This window comes from Betta splendens, chromosome 22 (genome assembly GCF_900634795.4).
Source record: "Betta splendens chromosome 22, fBetSpl5.4, whole genome shotgun sequence".
Lineage (NCBI taxonomy): Eukaryota > Metazoa > Chordata > Actinopteri > Anabantiformes > Osphronemidae > Betta > Betta splendens.
Window position 1 is genome coordinate 11,111,093 of NC_040900.2, and position 21,474 is coordinate 11,132,566.

Sequence of the window (21,474 nt, forward strand, 5' to 3'; positions counted from 1 at the left end):
GTGGATGTGCCGTGAGCGGCGCTCGGGCCAATCAAAGCAGCGCGGCGAACTCTGGCCACAAATCCAATTGGGCCCCCGCACCTCCCTCAAGTTAATTTCGATGATCTGGGCCGTTTGTCTGAGATCTTCAATTGAGCAAGTTTTTCTAACAACATTGTCTCCATCATTCCGTCTCCCTATAAAGGCTTCCAGCGTGAATGGAGCTCTGTGCATGCCCACTGGATGTTGGCAGGCTCCTGATTAACCCTGGAGTGACTAGCTAATGTCATTGAAGGAGGGCCACCTGGCTGTGAGACTGTACAGTCAGCTGCCACTGAAGGGGCAGAATAGGAGATGACCAGGTGTTGGGCTGCAGCCCCTCTAATTGTTGCCATGTAATAGCCTGCTTGACTGCACAATATAGCCCAGGGGTGAGGATTAGGAAAAAGCTGTTGCCAACACAGAAGTCCATTTTCTTTTTTAGCTCAAGGTTTTTTTTTTTTCTTGTGGGTTTCTCCACGTATCAGCGCTTATGTATATATGCATAGATTTCACATTTGCTATGCTCCCCATTCATTAAAGCTATAATGGATAGAAGGCTCAGTCCCCATTGGCGGTGTCCCAGTTCCTTACCCACCCAGCGCATTATATCCAAACAAACACCACTTGCTTGCATTCAGGTTGAGAGAGGGACTCAATGAAGTCTGAAAACTCTGCAGTAGTTAAAGTAATAAAAAGTCTGAATGTAATGAGGATATTGAACCCACATATTTTATACATCTCATTCTTATCCTTCAACAACATTCAGCCGCCATCATTACTTCCATTTTGACAAAATGGTATGAATAAATTGGTCTGACCGACCATTTTTTTAGCTGCAATCTCTTTGTAATCACGGTGGCATTGATTAAAATATGTCAAAAATGAAAACACAAGGGCCAATGAAATTGCTCTTGTTCCACAGTAACGAACCCTTCTCTCTTTCACGTTTACCTCAGTTGTGCACATGCTGCACGTAACCTGGGTTTAATCATTATCATTCCGTCTAAATGCCTGGCATTTTGCATGAGGCCGAGCAGCCTTATTGGCTCGTTGAACCTTTCATAGAGGGGGGAATTGACGGAACAAGAGGCATCGTGTGCGGCGAGTCTTGGCTGGGAAGCAGACAAAGATGACTGGTGTTAACGCATCACAGTTATTCTATTGCACATGCCACGAGCATCATTAACATTTCAGAAGCCGCTGATCATTTTAATATTTAATCCCTGCTCGTCTGAACACCGTTATCACAGGGTTAACACCGCAGCCCTTTGGCATGACCCACGGTTGGCACACTTCACTATGCAATTTAGGTGTCAAGGGTGGTCAAACAGGCGGCTGGTCTAGAGTTGTGAGTAGATTTTCCTAACATCAGCATGCATTTCATTTTGTTTGGCTCAGAGTTGTGTACAGATTGCCAGAGCCACAGGTTTGAGTCTGCCTTATAATAATTATTACGCTATAAATGTAATCGTGAAAGAAGAGGTGAAACGCCTCATAGATAATTCTGTGGTTTTCAATCGAAGCCTGGGTGTGGCGTGCCCTTCCCGGGGGTTTCATCTTTGACTTTTTATTAAAAGTTCAAATTGAGATCAGATAGATGCTGTTGTCCTCTGCCTCAATTCTGGAAAATTCAGATAGCAGGGGCTGAAGGAGAATAGCTCATAAGATGCACCACCTTTGTCCCAACCTAATAATGTTTCCAGAAGGCTGAGGCATTCATGTCACTCTGGCCATCATCACTGACAATGGAGACCTTCAGAGACAACTCTCACCCAGCCAGTCGCAGAACTGTATCTGTTAATCTTCATCCCTATCAGCCTTTTGTAGCTCATCTTATTATGACTTTCTGTTAATGCACGGTGGAGGCCTGTGTGACTGTGTGACTATAATGGGCCTGTGTTTGATTAATCATGTCGATCCATTGTGCCTCACATCTAAGGCTGCTGCGTTGGGACTCATCAATGGACACCAGGATCCTTTGAAAAGGAGATTGGTTACAGACGCCGCTCATCTGAATACACAAACGCACAACGCTTTGATGACGGTCCTGTTGTGATGATGAACAACTGTGCTACCACAAATTATGATGTCACCAGGTATCTTGTGGCTATGCCGCGCCGGTGGCGTGGAAGGATGACTTGTTGCTTTGTGATTCATCTTCCGTGAACCCCCAGCAATCAGTGGGTTTGCAGCGCTCCAAGGGTCAACATTGACTTTGTGGTGGGTGCTGATCTTCTGAGTTGTTGTTGAGCGGAAATCGATTTTTAGCGATTTCATGGGAATGGTGAGCTGCAGGACACTTGAGAAAATGGGCGACCACTTCCTCCAGTGGGCTCATAAATAACCCGGTCATGCCGGCGTCACCGGCACGTAGTGATGATGTCACGGGTTAGGAGTGATGTCACAACCATAACTTTACCTCCTGCTGTCTGTGAGCCAGATGGACTGTGAAGGGGTGTGAAGGTTGAAGCTTGGAAAGCTCTCACTGTGGGAAGCTCACCCCTCAGGAGGTGTCATTAACCTGGGCTTATAGTTTGACCCTACTCCTCTGGGGTTTTTGAGCTCCAATTTCCAGGACCAGTTCCCAATTAGGCTACTTGTTAAAACTCTCTGGCACCAGCCCGTCCTCCAGAGCATCTGATGCTGTGTACTGTATGTCTATGCCCACCTGGAAAATGAGACCCAGAAACACCTCCACTCATCAAAATGCGTCTGCGGCACATTCAGACATTTTCTTTCCTGCTGTATCTACAGCAAAAAGGCTGTTTAATGAGACACCAGGTTTGAGTAGCTGTAATATAAAATGGGAGTGGGAAACACACACACACACACACACACCATACAATTACACACTGGCTAGTTGCAGTCATACATGCTCTCACTTTATCCATCTCAATCTGTTGATCCTTCCCCATCTGCCATTATTCCTTCAGCCGGCTTTATTGCCTATATCTCTCTTTTCCCACTCTTTTTCTCTGTCTAAATGTCTCTGCCCTCCACCCCACCCCCCCTTCCTCCCATAATCACCTCACACCTCTGAGAGCCTCTGCTGAGACGAGCTTCACACCTCAGTCCTCGCTGTGACAACAGGTACCACTGACAGTCACTGCCCGGCCTCTCGCCAATCAACACCTGCTCTGCTTTATTCCTCTGATTTGCTATCCTCCTTTCTGTCCCCCCCCCCCCCCCCCCCCCCCCCCCCCCCCCTCCACCTTCCAATCCCCACCTTCTTTCCCCATAGTTCTGTCCCTTGATCGCTGATAAGTTTCTGCCATTTTTCGCCCCTTATCTCTCTTTTCCTAATGAGTAACATCATCCATATGCAGTCTAATCCATTTCTCAGTACCAATGCCTCCTGGAGATGGCACTGTAAGTCCCTGTTGATTTAAACCTGTTGCACCAGTCTGCTTTCATTACGTCCTGTAATATCTGGTGCAATGCTGGAAACAACAGCCCGTGTAGTATTTAAAGGTGTGTGTAGCCTGGCATAGTTCACTCAGCCTGAGCCTTATACTTACCCCCCCATCAATGTTTCATTTGGATGGATGTCTGTGTGGCATCTAGCAACACTGCTGTGCATGTGGTATGATGAGGTGGAGTGCTGCGCCTCTTAACGAAACAGTACTGATCACATCTGCTTTTTTTTCTATGTGCTGCTTGCAGTGGCACCCCAACACGACCAAGCGCTCCCCCAGTGCCTTCCCCTTAACGGGCCAATTATGGGACTGCTGCCGAGTCAATGGGGCTGCGAGCTACTCCTGAGCTCCTCGTCTCGCCGAGGTCAAGCTGATTGGCCCAGGTTAATGGGCAGATGTGGGGCTAATAGACGAGGGGGGGTCAAGCACCCAGAGGCATTCTCCATCTCATCTCTAAACTGTCCCTCTTCACTACAAAAGGCCCTTTTACCACCAGCGCTTCGACAAACAGGATTAACCTTGGCTGCTGCCACGGAGGATCGAGGAGCATAGGAGTCGTTGCTCCCTGTGAGGTTAATGATAGGAGAGCGTACAGCGTGTCATAACTCATGAATCGGGTTAGGTTATATTAAGTTTGTTAGTTCTTTTTATTCTAGGCCTGTATTAGACTTCAGCATTCCTTCACACCCTGTTTTTAAAGACATAATACTCAACAGTTTTGCTTCTTTTTGTCCCCATTTTATCTGTTTCTGGGCGGAGAGGAGGACGGTCAAACTCGCTGCGACTTAGAAGTGGATAGGAACAGAGCCTAAGTAGTGAAATGTCAGTATGGGGCATCTAAGACCCCAGCCCTAATCTGGGCTTTCATCCTCTGCTCTGCCTTATTGTGTGTGCGTGTGTGAGAGAGAGAGAAACTCTAAAGAATCAAAATATCACTTTCTCTTAATAATTTAATACATAGGAGCAAAAAAAAATTTGGTCTGGGGTTTCGGCCGGGATACTGAAGGACATTTCACCTTAAGCCCCTTGAGTCCCTACAGCGTGATGCTGCAGCCAGTGTAATTCACTGTTTGGATATAATTCCTGAGGTGCTGAGCGTTATCTTGTTTTGCCAGATACAGAACTGGTGTTTACTTGGCTTTGAAATTATATAGTGTTTGTCCTGTCATGCTCTTAGAGTCCTGGCAAGATCCATATGGAGTGTTAATACGGTGGACCCAGGGCTCTTGGTCATCTGCTGACAGGGACACTTCAGTAACTCAAATAATATGAATTATACTTTCTTCCAGAACACAGTTCTGTCTTAAAGGTCTTCTTTCTAAAGCCACACTAGAGATGTCCCTGTTGGTTCTGTGTGGATTTGAATGGTGAGTGTGTGTCAGAGGCCAGTAGTGAAGTGACACCTTTTGTCAGCACGGGGGGGAACTGAGGAACACAAAGACAGAGAGTGAAGGCCAGGATGCTGCTCTCCTGAGAGACACTGGTTCAGAGGTCAGCACTGGCTCTTTTAGGGGAGTACTGTGTGTGTTTCTACTTAATGCACAAACGTGTGTGTGTGTGTGTGTGTGTGTGTGTGTGTGTGTGTGTGTGTGTGTGTGTGTGTGTGTGTGTGTGTGTGATGGGTGGGGTTATACATGGCACAAAATGGATCCCAGTGGACAGGCATTTTCAGGACCGGTCCCTGTGGACGGAGGAGGGTGGGGGGGGCGGAGCTAGAACGGCAAAGGTGGAGGTTGGCGGAGGACGGCCGATGGGGTGCAGCAGTGATGGGGCAGCCTGGTGACGAAGAGCCATCTGAGGCCTCCATTCACCTTGAACATGGGCCACTGCAGCTGCCCTGACCTTGGCTTTGATCCACAAAGATGCTTGACCCCGCTATTCCCCCCGAGGGCCACACCCCCTCCCCTCGCCATCTGGACAGCTCGCATGCATATGTATACATACGTGCACACACCCACAAATACATATGCATGTACACTGTGCTGTGTGCTGAGCCATATGTACACATGCACATAGGCCTTCACAGATACATTGTGACTTCATACTGTGGCTACTACCCACCACCCATCCTCAGTGCCTGCACACACTGGCCTCTTAGCTGGAGTTTTATGTTTTTCATTTTTTTTCTTCTTTTTCCTCATTACTACCCAGTGGCTGCCACGCTCCATAGACATTACATTGGCCTCCCTCTCGTCTTCCTAATAGGAATGCAGCAGCTTGAAACCTAGGGGTGCCGTGGAAATTCCCAAAGTGGCGCAACGCACACTCCTCCCACTCACCGGCCCGTCTTGCTCGTCAGCCCAGTTCAGCCCTAAATGACAGTTATGTCACGGGTGACTTGGGTTGCAGTCCATCTGTGGAAATGTATATCTCTGTGCACTCTCCCTTTTTTTTTTTTTTTTTTTTTTTTTTTTATTACTCATCTGCTTATCTTCAGAGTAAAAAAAAACTGAGGCCTGTGTTGTCGGAAGGGCTTTCAGAACGTTCGCAGGATTTTGTATGTGACACTTCACCAGGCGTCCATCTAAAGCAAGCATGGCAGATTTATTACCCCCCTACACACACACACACACACACACACACACACACACACACACACACACACACACACAAGCACACAAAAGTAGGTCATCAGCAACAGACTTGGTGTCCGTGACTTGGACTTGGTCTTTGCGTCACTGTTCTGGACGTGTCCCTTGATTAAGTTACTCCATGGAGGCAGCAGCATCTGGGGACGTGCAGGGGAACAAGCTGTGCCCGTGGCTTAGTAATTAGGTACAAACAGCCACGGAGCATGAGGGAGAGAAAGGCAAGATTACCCCTCACTGTACATCCGATCTGATCTCTGTGCTGCAATTTTCCCCCCCACAGATAGCGTCGTACATTTACTTAAGTGAGCTGATTACGGCTCTCGCTTGCAGTCATCTTCCAAATACCTTTTATTAGTTTGCCCACCACCACCGCATCTCCTGCCTTTCTCTTCCACTGCCATATATTTTCCCTCATCCCCTGAAAATACGACACTATCTGCCTTTTATTCTTTTTTTATTCTTTTACTTTATTCTTTGCTGTTTTTTCTCACCCACTCATCCATTTGTCTAACGTGCAGAGAGGGCAGCGGAAGGAAGTGGTGGAGGAGAAGCGTGTGTCGGAGTCAGGGAGAGCGTCTGTTCCAGCTGGAGTCAATATTTGCTTTAGGAATCTCAATAACAGGCCTCCAGTCATCTGCATCTCTGATAATGGATGACCATATGGCTCTGTTGACCCATGCTGTGCCGAGGTTCTTTCTCTCTCTCCCCATCCATCCTCGTCTTTTCTTTTTTAGCTTCTGTCCAACTCTCTCGTGTCTTTTCATCAGGTCCATTCTTCTCTTATATTTTGTCTTTCATACGTCACCTTTCTGGAAACATTTCTTTCTTTTTGCCAATGCTCTTTCTGTCATTCATAAGAACCCCTCGATATGACCCGCCGCACAGAGCTGTGACCCGCGTTACCATAGCAGCAGAGCCTGGGATGTCCACTCTTTGTTCTGCGCCGTTTCCCGCAAGTCACCGGAAGCGGTGACGTCGCGTGGCCGCGAGTGTGCGACAGGTATGGAGCGCACGGAAAAACGGGATTTACATCATCACAATCCCCTCGAGGGGTCATTTAGCTGCATTCCATTGGCCCCTGTTTTAACCCTCTACTTCCTCCTCTCAGATAGAAACAGATTTACTGGTGTTCTGCCCTCACAAGTGCTCAATCTGACTCGCTGTGCTGCGAAATGACAGTAAATAGTTGTGTGGAACCGAACCGACGCAACACGGCTCCTGTTCATTTTTCACCCTGTCTTTTGTCTCGCTCTGCCCTCCGTCCACCGTGAGGGAGCAGCTTGGCCGTAGAACCCTCCGGTGAGGCCCGGCTCAGGTGCCCGTCACCCCCGCTTCGCCACGTTCCCCTTCAAACCCATTGGTCACGCTTCCCTTGGCCCCCTGCTGTGGCGGCATGTGCCCACGGCGGGCGCCCTGCCCGGCGGCTGTCTCGTCCTATCTGTCCAACCCACACCGGATCCTCTCGACCCGGTCCGGGCTGTCGCGGGCTCGGCTTGCTTCAGCCTTGGCTTGGGGTGGCGTTTAGGGTGCAGACATTGTGTTCGTTGGGCGTCATCGATCAGGGTAGCGTGACCGCGAAAGACAGCTGTGAGAATAACCCCAGTCATTGTTAAGCATGCGCACACGTTATTGTAGCTGGGTGTTTATTTTCATTATGCCATCACACAGACCTTTTCATTTTAATAGTTCCCCTCTCCATATCCCAGCCTCCATTCCACAACAGACGCAGCGTAATCTATCTCTGATAATGATATGATAATGGCCATCAGAATGTTTTCCACCCTCGCCCAGCAGCCATTTTGCCGGCTCGCCCGCCGGCTTATTTATTTATTTGAGCTCCCCCGTTTGCGAGCGCCGCCGTCCATCCTGCACGCTGCCTGCCCAGGCTCCGGTCGCTGCTTGTCACTCCGAATTTCAAATGGCTCCAATTTTCCCCCTGATGGCACGGAGAAGTGGCAGGCAGCGCGTCGGGGAGGGTGGTCCTAGACATGCTGCCTGCAGCGGGGGTTCTATTAGAGTGGAGGGGGGGGGGGGGGGGGGGGTTCGAGAGGAGTATCATGCCAGCAGTGATGTATTCTTTCCGTCTTTTTTATGATTATTTTGGAGGCTGCCTCCTCATTTGGGGCTGTGTGGCACGGCTGATTGTTCCATCTCCGCCGCCGGCTGACTCGCCGATGGCAGCGCCGCTCTCTGCCCTCTCGCTCCACCAGCACGGAGCAGCAGCGTACAAGCCTCCTGCAAGCAGGCGTCCCCGTAGCATTCAGAGTGGGTTTACGCTATGTTCAAACGCGTCGGTGCTTTTCCTCATGTTGTGTCCCTTAACGAAAGCCGCCCAGTTACGAGGAGCGGGCGCTCTACTTGGAGGCTATTGTTCAGAACCACCGAGAGGTCATGACCTTCGAAGACTTTGCCTCCCAGGTCTTCTCCCCCTCCCCCGGCTACCCCATGAGTGGGACAGGTGAGAAACGAACCGCACTGCACCTCACGTCTCCTTTTATGTCCTTTCCACTCCATTTCTTTCTGTCTCTCCATCTCACTCCTGCTTCATCACTTCTCCCATCTCCACCCCACTCACGCCCCCCCCCCCCCCCCCCCTTTTTTTTTCTTTCCAGATGCATTTTTCCCCCATATCAATTTCTACCTCCTCCACGACACACCTGCTGGTGTTGTCACCTCCTCCACCCCTTTCCTTCTTTGCACTCGTCTTCCGCGCCTACGCTCGCTGATGAATATCAAACGACCATCCGCAGCCCTCTCCGCGGTGCCACTGACTTCAAACACTCTCCCCTTCCTCGCTCGCCCCTCACGCCACTTTGTTCATCTCTTGTTTCAAACTGCATCTTCACATGCAATTACTTTCCTATGAATATAAGAAACCTTGTTAAATGATGGCGGCTGCAGAGTGCATGTTTTTTAGTGTGTGTGTGTGTGTGTGTGTGTGAGTGTGAGAGCGTGGTCATCCTCATGAGCTCATTCGCCAACACTTAAGAGATCTAACCGACAAACAGAAGCTCTGCGGATGTCAGCACAGCGCTGTTATCAGCCCGTGATGAATAGAATGGAAAATGTGTCTTATCTTGTTCCTCCTACTTTTACCAGCTCCCATCGATCTGCAGCAGCACTCAAATCAATACCGGATTCCACTTTTCCACTCCATTGGATCTCAGCACACGTTCTGTTTTGACGAAAGCACTTCACAATACAACACCGTTGTCATTTTCCAATCTGCCGGCGCTTATATGTTTTGTAGGCATTTTGAAATTCATGGAATATTTTTGTTGTGTACGTTGGCACGCGAGAATTACCTGTCGGATGGTTCCAGACCGTGTGCCGGGCCGCGTATGAGATTGTCATGTGGCAGGTGTGATATTCAAGCAGGCAAGAGGTGGTCAGCCACATTACCATACTGTTTGCCCAGCTCTTTACAGAGGTGTAAAATCTCCCCAGCCTGTCCTCCAGTCACTCCCATTCAGCATCAGCAGCTCGAAACCAAAGAAGGGAAGGATAGATGTTGTTGTAATCTGAAGACGGGTCCTTTTGAGGAGCGACTAAGCAGCCAGAGGTTAGCCAGGCTTTATTTAATGTTATATAACATTATAAAATGACAGCATGCTACGCTAATGCGAGAGGCTGTAACATAAGGCAGTCTGAGAGGCTGGTGTGTCGCCTTCGGGTGCGGCGGAAACTCGTTCTGAATGGCAATTTGTACTTCACCGGTCTCTACACATAAATAGGTTAATGCATTAGTGTGTGTGTGTGTGAGGACTCACCTGTCCTATTGCATACAATTGCTCGTTTGTTTATAGCTTAACTATTATAAAGGTGTAACGATGTGTTGCATGTTCACACAAATCAATAATAGTTTTAATGTGAATTTTCAGTAGTCTTAAATTAATCCAATCAAGTGTTTTTATAGGACATTAAAAAGCTCTCACTTGTTTTAGCTAGCGGAAACAAAATATTTTTTCTGTCAATTTTGTGCTGATTATGTTTTCATAATGAAAAGTGTCAAAGTAATAAATTTTCCATCCTTCCCTCACACATCATAAATTAACCTTTTTTTAAACAGGTTATTTGGTCCAACTAATCTGAAACCCAATATTTGATAGGATACAGAGACATAATTCTATTATTCCATGTCTTATTTGTGGCCGACCTGTTGTATATTTTTAAATCATCTGGGGCATGGGCATGTTTATTGCTGTGGGCCGTTATCTGCCTGAACCTCCGTCCCATCGAGCACTGTGGCGTTGATGGCTGGCTGCTACTGTGCTTCACTGTCGCCCTGATGCCGTGTGTGTGCGTGTGTGTGTGTGTGTGTGTGTGTCCGTCCGTCCGTCCGTCCGTCCGTCCGTCCGTCCACCTAGCCGTCCATGTGTTCGCATCCTGCTCTGACTCCCATTGCTGCCACTAACATGTCATTCATGCTCCATGACAGCGTGCAGGCGTTGGCCAGGGATGGTTTGGGACATGGAGTACCCCTGGGCCAAACTGGACTGTAAGACTCTGCCTGCTTCCTTCACACTAGGCATGACGCCCAGCATCAGACCACCAGCCATCCGTTCATTCACCAGCTTAGGTCACCGTGTTCCCAAACGTCATGAAAACGCGGCGCCTTGAACCTGCATGCTGCTCCGTAGCCGCTCCCTGCAGTGTTTCGTCCGTTTGCTGTGACCTGTTTAACCTCAGCCTCCTCCTGTCACTCATGCGTCGCTCTTCACCACCAGTCTCCTCCACAGCTCCATCATCATCCTCATCCACCCTCCTCAATGCAGCCTTGCTCCCATCATGTACATCTGCATGAGCGAGTTGGCCGTGCTCCATTCGGACCCGGGTCTTCATCCTGAGTGCTGTGGCCTGCTTCGCCCGCTCCGTGGCGTTCCCCTTCTGTTATTTTGTGTTAATCCTCCCATAAAACGCCCGAGCGCACACCAGAACTTCTGTGCGGTTGGGAAAACAACTTAAAAGCTCCCGCGACCGCGGCTTCACCCGCTCTACTTTTCACATTGGTGGTAAATGTTTCTCAGCCTGTTGTTGCCATGTGAACTGCCCGCCATTTGCGCTTTGGATTTGAAAATTGTCAAAAATGACTTTAGAAAATCTGTGAGTTTACCAGATTCATGAGGTAACAGCAGACACTATGGGCTCTAATGAATGTTCAGATAGGACCGGTACTTGTTGATTAACTCCTCATCCGCATCGTTTAACCTCCCTTTCAAACCTCTCAGACACAAAGGCTGTCTGGACCTCTCTCCACAGATACTTCAGCGGCGTTGCGTCGGGTGGCGGCTGTCGGTGTGTCATCGTCTCCCACTTGATGATCTATTCTGTTTTGTTTTGTTTTTTCCCCTTTTAGACTAAAATATCTTAAAGAGCCAAATCATGTTTGTGGCGAAGGTAAGCCCCGAGTCCCACCTGAAGCCTGACTCCGTGCAGCGGCCTACCTACCTGCCTACCCTTCACTCACCCTGGCTGTTCTCCCCTCCCTCCCCTTTTCATCCGGGCGCTAACCAAGCTTTTATTTACCGAGCGCTCTGACAAAGAGAAACCAGGCTGTTTATTTGGGGGGCCGCTGCCCCACTGTTTAGGCCAAGCTGGTAATTGAGAGTGATGCACGGCGGGGACAATTAGCACCTGACTAAGTATCAGCATGAACAATACGTCTCTACTTCTGGCCATCGCTTCTGCATGTGGCGCGCCTTTATCTCTTCCCCCAGCAAACACTTCTCTCTTTTCTCCCCCCTCACCCACCCCCCACCCCTCATTTCCTCCTGTTGGAGTGTGCCTGTTTGCCTGGGGCAGACTCCGAGACTAACACCTGCCGCTCTGGAAGACGTCTTTGTCATCTAAAGCCTTGTTTGAACTGCTGCGGAGGGGGACCAATGGGGAAGCGGGGCCATTTAAAGACTCTCTTTGTTTTCCGTCGTCTTCTGCCTCCGCTTTCTTCTCTCTCCATCTGATATTCACCTCGCCGCGCGGCCCGGGCCGAGCGCGAGGGCGGCGGAAATGCTGGGAAACAAGTGCGTTAATGGCGTCGTCCGAGCCTCCGCTGCGACGAGGATGCGTTTATTCTATATCTGGTCATTAGAATGGATTCCCCGCGTTGGTTTGTGCGAAGCGAGGGCGATTTTAGAGGACGACGCAGCCGCGGCCGTCGAGTGTCACAGTGGGAGTGGCGGGCGTTTGGAGCAGCATGTTTTAATGACTGCTAAACGAAAGGGGATGTGTGTTGAGTGGGCGGTGGACTGTACCACATTGTGGATGTTAGCTTTAATAAGCGGTGCCCTCCCACATGTCTGTCACAGGCTTCTGCAGCAGCCGTTGAGTTTAGAGCAGGGATTTGTGTTTACTGCTGGAATGAGCGTAAGCCTATGGAATTTCCCCGGCCACCTTCGCAGGGAACACGTCCAGTGTCCACGGCCGCGGCCTGGCTCGCCGGGCCCCGGACGCTGCCGGCGTCCGCCGAGTGTCCGTTACTGCCGCCAGCTGCCGTCCCTTTTAGCCGGCGCAACTCGAGACGCCTCAGAAACGCGGCAGGGAAATAAAAGGCCGGGAAAGAAAATAGGCAACCAGATGCCACCTCCACAAAGCAGCAAAAAAAAAAAAAAAAAGTAGTTTAAAGTTGAGGCATGGGGCAGAGGCGGGCAGGGGTCCTAGCAGTTTGGATTTAGCCGTGGGGGGGTGGGGGGCGGAGGCAGGCCGAGGAAGTCAGCGCGCCATTCACAGTACATGATTGTCCTGGCCAGCATTTCATGCCCACCTCAGCAGCTTATTGCTGTTCACCATCCTGCGATGATGGATGTTAAGGGTTCTTTTCTTTTTATTTGAAAGAGGACAATGTCTGACAATGGGGACGTTCCACAATGTTCACAACAAGAGCATAATGTGTCATTTTATTCTCATTTAAAGCATTTTGCCGTCACACTGCGAACGTAATACATTTCTTACCCAGCTGCAAAGGTTAGCTGTCATTTTTTTTTATACATTACAAACATCTGGCAACGCTCCTTTTTGTTAACAGTCTGCTTTTCTACAGCTTGTAAAGGGCATGTGGTTTCTCATCTGCTTCCTCTCATCCTCAATCAGCTGCTTAAGGGACAATGCAAATCCTAACACTTTTTTACCGTTTATAAGTATTGTAAATGTTGGTGGAAATTCTCTGAGCATGCATGCCCCCCCCCCCCCATCCGACCAGCTCCCCCTCCACCGTTCACCCCCGTCTCCTGTTTTGTCTCTGTCCACAAACTGTCCCTCCGTCTCCCTCGCAGGCTCCTTCACCGGCAGCGCCAGCACGGACTCCGGCGCTCCGGCGGCGGCGGCCGACTCGTCCGACCAGGTCTCTCCCAACATGCCCCGGGCCACGAGGAACAGGGTCTCTGGGAAGCTCCGCCGCTCGGCCAGCGCGATAAGCAAGTCGTCGAACTGAGCCGCCGCCTCCTCCTCTTCCGGGTGCAGCCTTTGCCGTTTGCTTGAAGAACACCCAGCCGTGACTGCAAGAGGTCCTTCTGTTTTTTGGTTTCTGTTGTGGTTCGGATTTTGCTGTGTTTTATTACATGTAAACTGGAGCATATTGCAATTTTTAATTTAAGTGGCAGTCCTTTTATTTCATTGATAGTTTTCCATTTCTTGTTGTGTAACTAAGTTATTTACATTGATCCTGGTAGTTTCAAGAATCAGCAACATAGGAAGAATTGACTGAGAGGAATGCAGCCTGTGATAAAACTTTTTTTTTTCATTTTTTAATTTCATTGTCTATTGCAGTCTTAACGCACTAGATGAACACAAACGTTCTCACTGTGTCTGTGGGAAGGGGAGACTGACGGAGCCCCCGTCTCTGTCAGCACTTAACGTAACCAAGCACTGAATGACCACTATGCTACAAATGCACGCGAGGTCGCTGTCATTTAGAAAGCGCATCTGCCTTCTGACCTCCATCAAACACGTCATCCTGCTCGTATTCGAGGACCGTCCTTCCACATAAGGAGACGGACGTATGGGGAAACCTCTGTATGGTTTATACTCACTTCACTGCAGATCCTGAGCACAGAGGCTCTGTCGTACAGGCAGTCACAGGCTTTTTAATAGTTTTCATTCCAGAGTGGACAATCAATGACCTTTTTCTAACCGAAGGCTGGTTTGTTTGTTGTTTTTTATCGCTCTAATTTTCCCTTTTTAAATGAATTCCGATGGATCGCGTCATGATTTGATTTATGCAACTCCTCTGGAATGAGAAAAGACTGCGTTTGTAATTGTTTTCTGATGTTGTTAACATAGGCTCATGTCCGGTAATTGAATAAGTTCCTCCTGTCTCTTTCCTCTATCGGTTTCTCCGTCCCACGGAGCTAAACACGGCAACATTCCGACGTTTTTGCACTTGTTATTGATCATGTAGGACGTCTCCTGTTGTTTTTTTTCGATGTGAATTGCTTTAAGTTTAATTTGCTGGTGTCTGATAGATGTACATAGAGAGAGAACTATGTGATGATCGAGTTCACAGTTTTATGTATTCATGTGCTGTTTAGAGGAAAAATACTGCTAGGGCCTCAGGTGAATCTTAACTTCATGCACTTCTGTAACGTGGTTACAGAAGCGACCTGCGGGGTTGGGGTTAGGTCGCTGTGTGTGTGTGTGTGTGTGTGTGTGTGTGTGTGTGTGTGTGTGTGTGTGTGTGTGTGTGTCTGTGTGTGTGTCTGTGTGTGTGTGTGTGTGTGTGTGTGTGTGTGTGTGTGTGTGTGTGTGTGTGTGTGTGTGTGTGTGTGTGTGTGTGTGTGTGTGTGTGTGTGTGTGTGTGTGTGTGTGTGTGTGTGTGTGTGTGTGTGTGACTGACTTTAGGAGGGAGCTTCTCACAGTGCCTGTGTAGTGTCTGTCCTCTAAGAAGCTGTCTCACTTCTTGACCTCCTCTCCCAATAATCATATTTTGCCGTTTCCTCTTCATCATGTGACACAAACCGTGGCTGCCCTGTGTCACGTCTCCTCGTGGGCCGTCTAAGGTAAAGCGTCTGTAAAGGTCAGGGTATCGTACTTCTCATGGCCAAACCAACAAGAACAGATGGATTCAGATTAGGGGCGTTACTGTTTTTACTCCAGGTGCTGCACCGCTCGGTCGGCTTATCCGCGAATGCAGCCTCCTCCTCGTTCCCGTCATCGTCTCCCTGTGTGCCCTCCTGAAGCCGGGGGGTGGAGGCTCTAGGTGGCATGCCAGAGCTGGGCTCCCTAAGAGCCCTCCTAGCAACAGCCAAGTCGCTGTTCTCACTTCTCCAGCCTGCCCCTGCTAGGTTGTCATGGTAGCCAGGTGTTCCCCACACACACACACACACACACTGTACACTCACACCCTCCGAGGGCTCCACCCAAGCTGCAACACTATCCCCATCTGTTGCACTACTATGCCTTACTTTCACCACGTTCCCCAGGCATTTTTTTTTTCTCTGCCACATTTTGCCTTTTTTTTTTAATTTGGTTGTTGCTTGAGATCCAATCACCAGAGGTAAATTCATGTGTGTGTGTGCTTCTTTTTCTTGTTGTTTGAAGAATGTATAGATCTAAACAGTAGGCCTGGATCACATCTATGGTTTTTATCCTCCCTCCCCTCCCTCAAGCCCCCTCAAGGTACCGCCCAGGATGCTGATCTAAAGATTGTAGGTAATAGATGATGTCTGTTGATCCTCTTTTGGTGGCGTAGTCACTGGAAATGTTAGTTCGGACCAAGATAAGGATTGTGACTCTTATACGTGAAGAAACTGAGCTAGTGTTAGTCCTAGGATGTTTTTTTTCTCTTCTTGTTTTAGAAATTCTTGTACATTGTGTCAAATTGGAGACTTTGGCATCCTCTGAATATAAATATATTAATGCCTGTAATACTGTATAATCTTTTATAAAGAGAAAGAGGAGAAAAGCTTGAAGATTTCATCATTACCCGTCAACATATCAAACTGTTTTTAACGACTGGAATCTTGCTCTCTTTATTAGAAATGTGAAAAATGAAACATTTCATTAAATCAGTTTGAAATTCTACATATTCTCTTTCTTTTTCCATTATGCCTCTCTCACACACTGTGTGTGTGTGTGTGTGTGTGTGTGTGTGTGTGTGTGTGTGTGTGTGTGTGTGTGTGTGTGTGTGTGTGTGTGTGTGTGTGTGTGTGTGTGTGTGTGTGTGTGTGTGTGTGTGTGTGTGTGTGTGTGTGTGTGTGTGTTGACATGATTGTGCTGTTTCCGTGGGCTTTCTGACCCTGACCCAGCCACGCTGGCAACAGCAGCAGGGGTAACCTGACCCTCCTCCCATCTGTCTCCCCTGCTGCTCAGCCCTGCTCAGAAGAGGCCGGCATAATGGGAACCTCACCGGGAGGTACAGGTGCAATGGTTGCTGCACCTTCGGGTGCCCTGCCTCGCCTCGGCTACATAAAGACGCAAGAAAAGCACTTGACTGTAATTGGAGCCCTAAAACTGTGTGTGTGAGAAAGAAGCCTAATGTTACCTCATTTTCAGTGGCCTCGGAGCTGTTTGCCTCAATCATTGACTCTGATAGATTACAACAGAACAGGCAGGGGCTGCGTGTCCCAGTGATTACTACCAGATTGCATTATTTGGTGTGTCACATCAATGGCTGCGCTCTATTTTCTGACTTCAAATATCCTCCTATCCTTATGTATTGTCCCTGTGCCTTAAGGGGCAGTGACACCTATTTAAAGACCCCCTGGGTCAGTCTTTGTGGCCTTGGACAGGTGCAGTGTGGGGTGTTAGGCTGCGGGAGCAAAGAAAAGGACTGAGGAGGTGAAGTAAGTGGGAAGGTGACATGTGATGTTGCTTCTCATACAACATTAATCAGACTCTGTGACGGTTTTCCAGGTTAAGTAACTTCGTGCTTTTCGGCTTGTGCGGTCAGCTGAGCCCCGATGCGTCCTAAATCAGCCAGAACACCGCTCCGAATCGAGCAGCCGGAGTCTCTGCGAGCAGGCAGATGTTTTAATGCTCCAGAGGTGAGCTTTGATCCGCAACCTCTTTGTCCTCCTGCCACGTCCTAACGTGGCATTATGGGGAGAATTTATGATCAGGCCCTAACTACTTCTCTATGGCAGCGAGGTGGCGTCTATTGAGCCGCTGGGGCTGTGATTTACTCAAAGTCTAGTAAACGTGGACTTTGGCCACATGTGAAGGAGAGGATGCAGGTTAAAAGTGAGAAATTACAGGTTTGAATGTTTTTATATTTTTTTTAACATTGCTTAATAAAACCACCCAAATTAACTTCAGCTGTGAAACTTTGGAGAAGTTTTGATGTACAGACTAAAATGTTTATGAACATTTAAGTCGTCATAATCACAAGACTATTTAATTACATTTTAAGATTAAGATCATTAATATGACGTGAAAATATGATTACAAATGGATGTTTCATGTGCTTAATCTTATAGTTATAGATATTTGTTACATTAATAGTTTACTGTCGTGTAACTTCATTTAACGCCGACTCGCAATAATGGTGGTCTAACTAGTCCAATGCGATAAAAAGTAGTGACGTCCATCACTCCTTTAAGAAAGACGAGTCTATATATTTATTAACAAGTCAAGTATTTACGGGTGCTGCTTTTCGCTCAGTCTGAAAAAGTTGAACCACTCCGGGGCCACGTGTCTTTTTGAAAATATTTTATTTCGATAGACAACAACGATATACACATACAATCAAAGCGCTATAAAAGCCAACATTTAAGAAAAATAACTTGTCCTTAAAAAAGATTGCATCTAAGGTAAGAGCTTTACGTTTTTTTCTTTCTTTTTTTTACAAGAGCTGTGGTGATTGAAGAATAAAACCCGACCCACGACAATTATCACAACTCGTAAAACAAAATAACAACAACAACAAAAAAAAAAAACAATTTCAAAAACAAAACATTTTGGCTATACGACATGTAAACTGCCAGAACGATTCACAGAAATAAATCACGACAAACACAACAATAAGTTACATAAAATAATTAGAATAAATAAATAAATAAACATATGATGAAAAATATTGCAACAATCTTCAATAATAATAATAATAATATTAAAATATGTGCCAGCATTCAAAATTAAAACAATCTATGTTAACTTTTTTAAGGCAGGTTTACAGCGGGATTTGAATGTGTACGTTGGCTATGTCGGACTAGACTCGTCTGTTTACACTAAAGGCATTTGTGGTTCTACTAAACAAGGAATGCTTCAGTTACTCTGATTTTTTTCCCCCCACCACGACAAAGTTGAGAAGTTTTGCCACTCACAAACTAGCATAAAGCTACAGTGATAGGAGCAAATCACAGTCAGTGACGTCAAAACAAACGGGGGTTCATGACGGGGTGGTTAAAGGATTTCTGAGAACGTTAAGACATTTCTTAGGTCTAGAAGCTATCGTTGAGCACATGTGCTGTCCTAGAAAAATACCCTTTAACAGTCAAACTAACGCTCTGTATTCTTTTTTCCCCTCCATAAACTAATCTGAGAAAAGAAATTGTAAAATAGGCCTATATGTAGTTCAAATATAGAGAGAAGCATTCAACAATCACTGATTGGCAGAGAAAAAGACACCTCATTAAACACCACTTAAACATCAAACCGCCCTGCCCCTCATTGGCCTAAAGTTATGGCAGTGAGCATCGCAAACTCTTTATTTTTTAACCCGAAAGCCACTTTTTTTATATTGTTTCTTCATCTTCTTCGTCTTTTTTTTTTTAAATTTCCCTCCTCAAAGGCACGAGTTTTGTGTGGTCTCTAGCAGGCGGGGCGCACCGGCATTTGGAGCAGGATCACCTGCCGGTTCTCCGACGGGTGGCACTTGTTTATGTGCCTGGTGAGTCCCGGCGAGCTGTAGAGCGTGGCGGGGCAGTACTTGCACGGGTAAATCTGGGAGGAGTGCATGAGGCGCAGGTGTCGCTCCTGCCCGGCTCTGCTGGTGAAACTCTCCCCGCACACCGGGCACAACAGGCAGTCCACCGGGCTCAGATTGAGGGGGCTTTGGTTTGACGCTTCCTCCGAGGATGAGGAGGAGGAGGAGGAGGCGGAGGAAGAGGATGCTGATACCTGCGCCTGCTCCGCCGCTGAGCGCTCGCTGGCTTGAAAGCCGTGCTCCTCCAGCACTTTCTTCTGCAAGGCCTGGTGTCCCATGATGTGTTTTCTTAGGTATGCCTGCCGCTTGAACCTCTTCCCGCAGAACTGGCAGTCGTAGCAACCGTCTTCGGAGCCCGACTCGGACGGACCCGGGCTCGGGGTGTCTCTGTCGCTCGTTTCTTTGGCTTCGTCGGAGGCGGACTTGACTCCGAGCGGCGGCACTTTGGCCGCCTCGGGCCCGACGCCCGGTGCGGGCGGCACGGCCGGCGCGCCGGTGCTCCGGGGTTTGTGCCAGCGGCGGTGGGAGGCGAGGTTCGCCGGGCAGCTGAACATCTTGTCGCACTCTGGACACCGGTACTCGACCCGGACGATGCGGGAGCACTTGTGCTGGGCCAGAGAGAAGGGATCCGCGTACGCCTCCTTGCACAGCTGGCACACGAACTCCCCCAGGGGCTTGTTTCCTCCGGAGGACTGCGCCCTCGGCTTCAACTCCACCGGCCCCTCTTTGATTTTGAGCCCCAGCACCGGAGACGTCGTCACCTCGTCTTCGAAGTTGAGTTTCCTGATGGCTTTGGGTTTCTTGGAGGCAGGTTTGGGCTTGCGCTCTGCGCCTTCGGCTGCGGGTCTTTTGGTTCCGACCCGGTTGCTCGGCGCCGGGAGGATGCTGGTGGTGCCGCTGCGGCTGCTGTTGCTGGTGCCGATCTTCAGGTCGACCGGCGCGTACAGGAGGTGGTCCAGGCCGGAGAGCGAGGCGGGCGTCGGGAATGACTCCGCAGAAACGGGCGAGCCCAGATTGAAACTTCGCTCGAAATACCCCCGGTCGTGCTCCTTGCTGATGGGCCGGGTGGGGCTGTAGAGGGCTTGGCACACTGCCTCCGGGTTGCCGAACTGCGCCGGCTTCTCCAGCCTCGGCACCGGCGCGTCGGCCGCGGCGGAATCCGGCGACGCTCCGGCGCGGTCCGGACTCGACGCCACGGACATCGGCGGGGAGGGCTCCGCCCGACTCGGCAAGGCAGCTGGGGTGGGCGGCTCCTGGAGGTCCTCCTCGTCCGCTCGAGTCCTGTACGAAACATGTGCAGATTTCTTGTTTCTTTTCACCAGGAATCCTTTGGGCATTTTGGCAAGTAACGGCGGAAAGGCACTTCGGGGAGGCGGGCGAAGTCTCGAGTATCCAGGTTTGTTAAAAATATGGCAACACTAGAAGCTTGTGGGACTTTATCTGCCCGGTATATCGATCCTTCTGTTGCTGAAATGTTTTCGTCTCCAAGGCATAGCTCCACTCTTTTTATGCCGGAATGATGCTATTGTTCTCGCCCCCCCTGTTGCAGCATCCCCGACCAATAGGATGAAACCGGGATCCCAGTGGATTTGATTGTGGGAGGGCTCTGAGCCCGGGTTTGGTGGATTTCGTTGGAGGATGTGCAGATAGCTTAGCAGATGTAGCGGCGGTTTATTACATTAATGTGTGCGCTCGGCCCCTCCCCTACGGAGGCACACGCCGGGGCCCTCCTCTTTTTACGGTCTGATAGGCCCCTATACAAATGCACACGTGCCACGGCTTTGTGGCTCTCCTCCGGGGGCCCCGGAGCTGCCAAAAGGAAACGTCCGTCACCGCCGCAATCATCACAATTTCGAACTAAGACAAGGGCGAAACGAGCGTGGTTGTGTTTGGCCCGTGTTATGCTGTGATGCTGCTGGAAGAGGGGATTCACCTAATAGCCGCAACTGGATCACCACGCCCGCTCCGCACTTCCTCTCCTTGTTTTTACTCTGGGCGTGTGTATATTCTCACTCCCCATCTTTTACGCACGGTCTTTACGCACACCTCCGGCACGCGCCAGCACGCCAGAAGCCTGTTTTATGTACCTTTTACTTTATTATGTCCTAAATAAACAGCACGAAGGGAGTGTTTCTCCATTTTATGGCACGTGTCTGTCTCGGTAGTTTAACTCGGCACATAAATCAGACATCTCGCTGCATACATAAGTAATAAGAAAGGCCCTCTGGTCTTTGTGCACAATGGCCACGTCTGCTTGGATATCCCTGTCTCTCCTTTTTTCCGTTTGAAAGGCAAATTGACCTCTTAACTGTGAAACGGGACTCACGGCCAATCTGGCCCACAGCGAGACGCGTGCTGGGCGGAATCGGTGCCGCAGACAAAGAGGGCCGCCGCTCCCGTGGCTCGGGCTGATGTCAAAATGATGCGCAGATATCCAGAGCTGAAGCGTGGATGCTGTTGCTTTTGGAAACCCTTCCGGCTGCGTTGTCTCATTTGTTAATTGTCGAATTTAGGTATTTTGTTATATTAGCCGGACGTTTAATTTTATTTTTTGACATGGTTAAACTAGAATCCTTCTTTCATTTTTTTA

General features: G+C 48.9%; 2 protein-coding genes across 9 annotated transcripts in view; one reads left to right on the forward strand and one right to left on the reverse strand.

The window, feature by feature from the left end:
• The window catches only part of ralgapa2 (Ral GTPase activating protein catalytic subunit alpha 2), a 70,661-nt gene extending 54,619 nt beyond the window's left edge, over nucleotides 1–16,042 (forward strand). For 3 of the 8 annotated variants that reach the window (XM_029140228.2, XM_029140233.2, XM_029140231.3), the window contains 2 exons: nucleotides 8,365–8,486; nucleotides 8,641–10,609. In XM_029140228.2, the coding sequence (XP_028996061.1) occupies nucleotides 8,365–8,486; nucleotides 8,641–8,894 (376 nt within the window). In that variant the 3' untranslated portion in view covers nucleotides 8,895–10,609. Of the gene's footprint in view, nucleotides 1–8,364; nucleotides 8,487–8,640; nucleotides 11,426–13,296 lie in introns of those variants that run through there. The other 5 variants (XM_029140235.2, XR_003784549.3, XM_029140229.3 and 2 more) reach the window with 5 other exon arrangements.
• Nucleotides 16,043–17,653: 1,611 nt separating this feature from the next.
• Nucleotides 17,654–20,524, reverse strand: insm1b (insulinoma-associated 1b). Its single transcript, XM_029138319.3, has one exon. It carries the CDS (start codon nucleotides 20,219–20,221, stop codon nucleotides 18,770–18,772), a length of 1,452 nt encoding a protein of 483 aa, XP_028994152.1. The 5' UTR covers nucleotides 20,222–20,524; the 3' UTR covers nucleotides 17,654–18,769.
• Nucleotides 20,525–21,474: the final 950 nt, after the last annotated feature.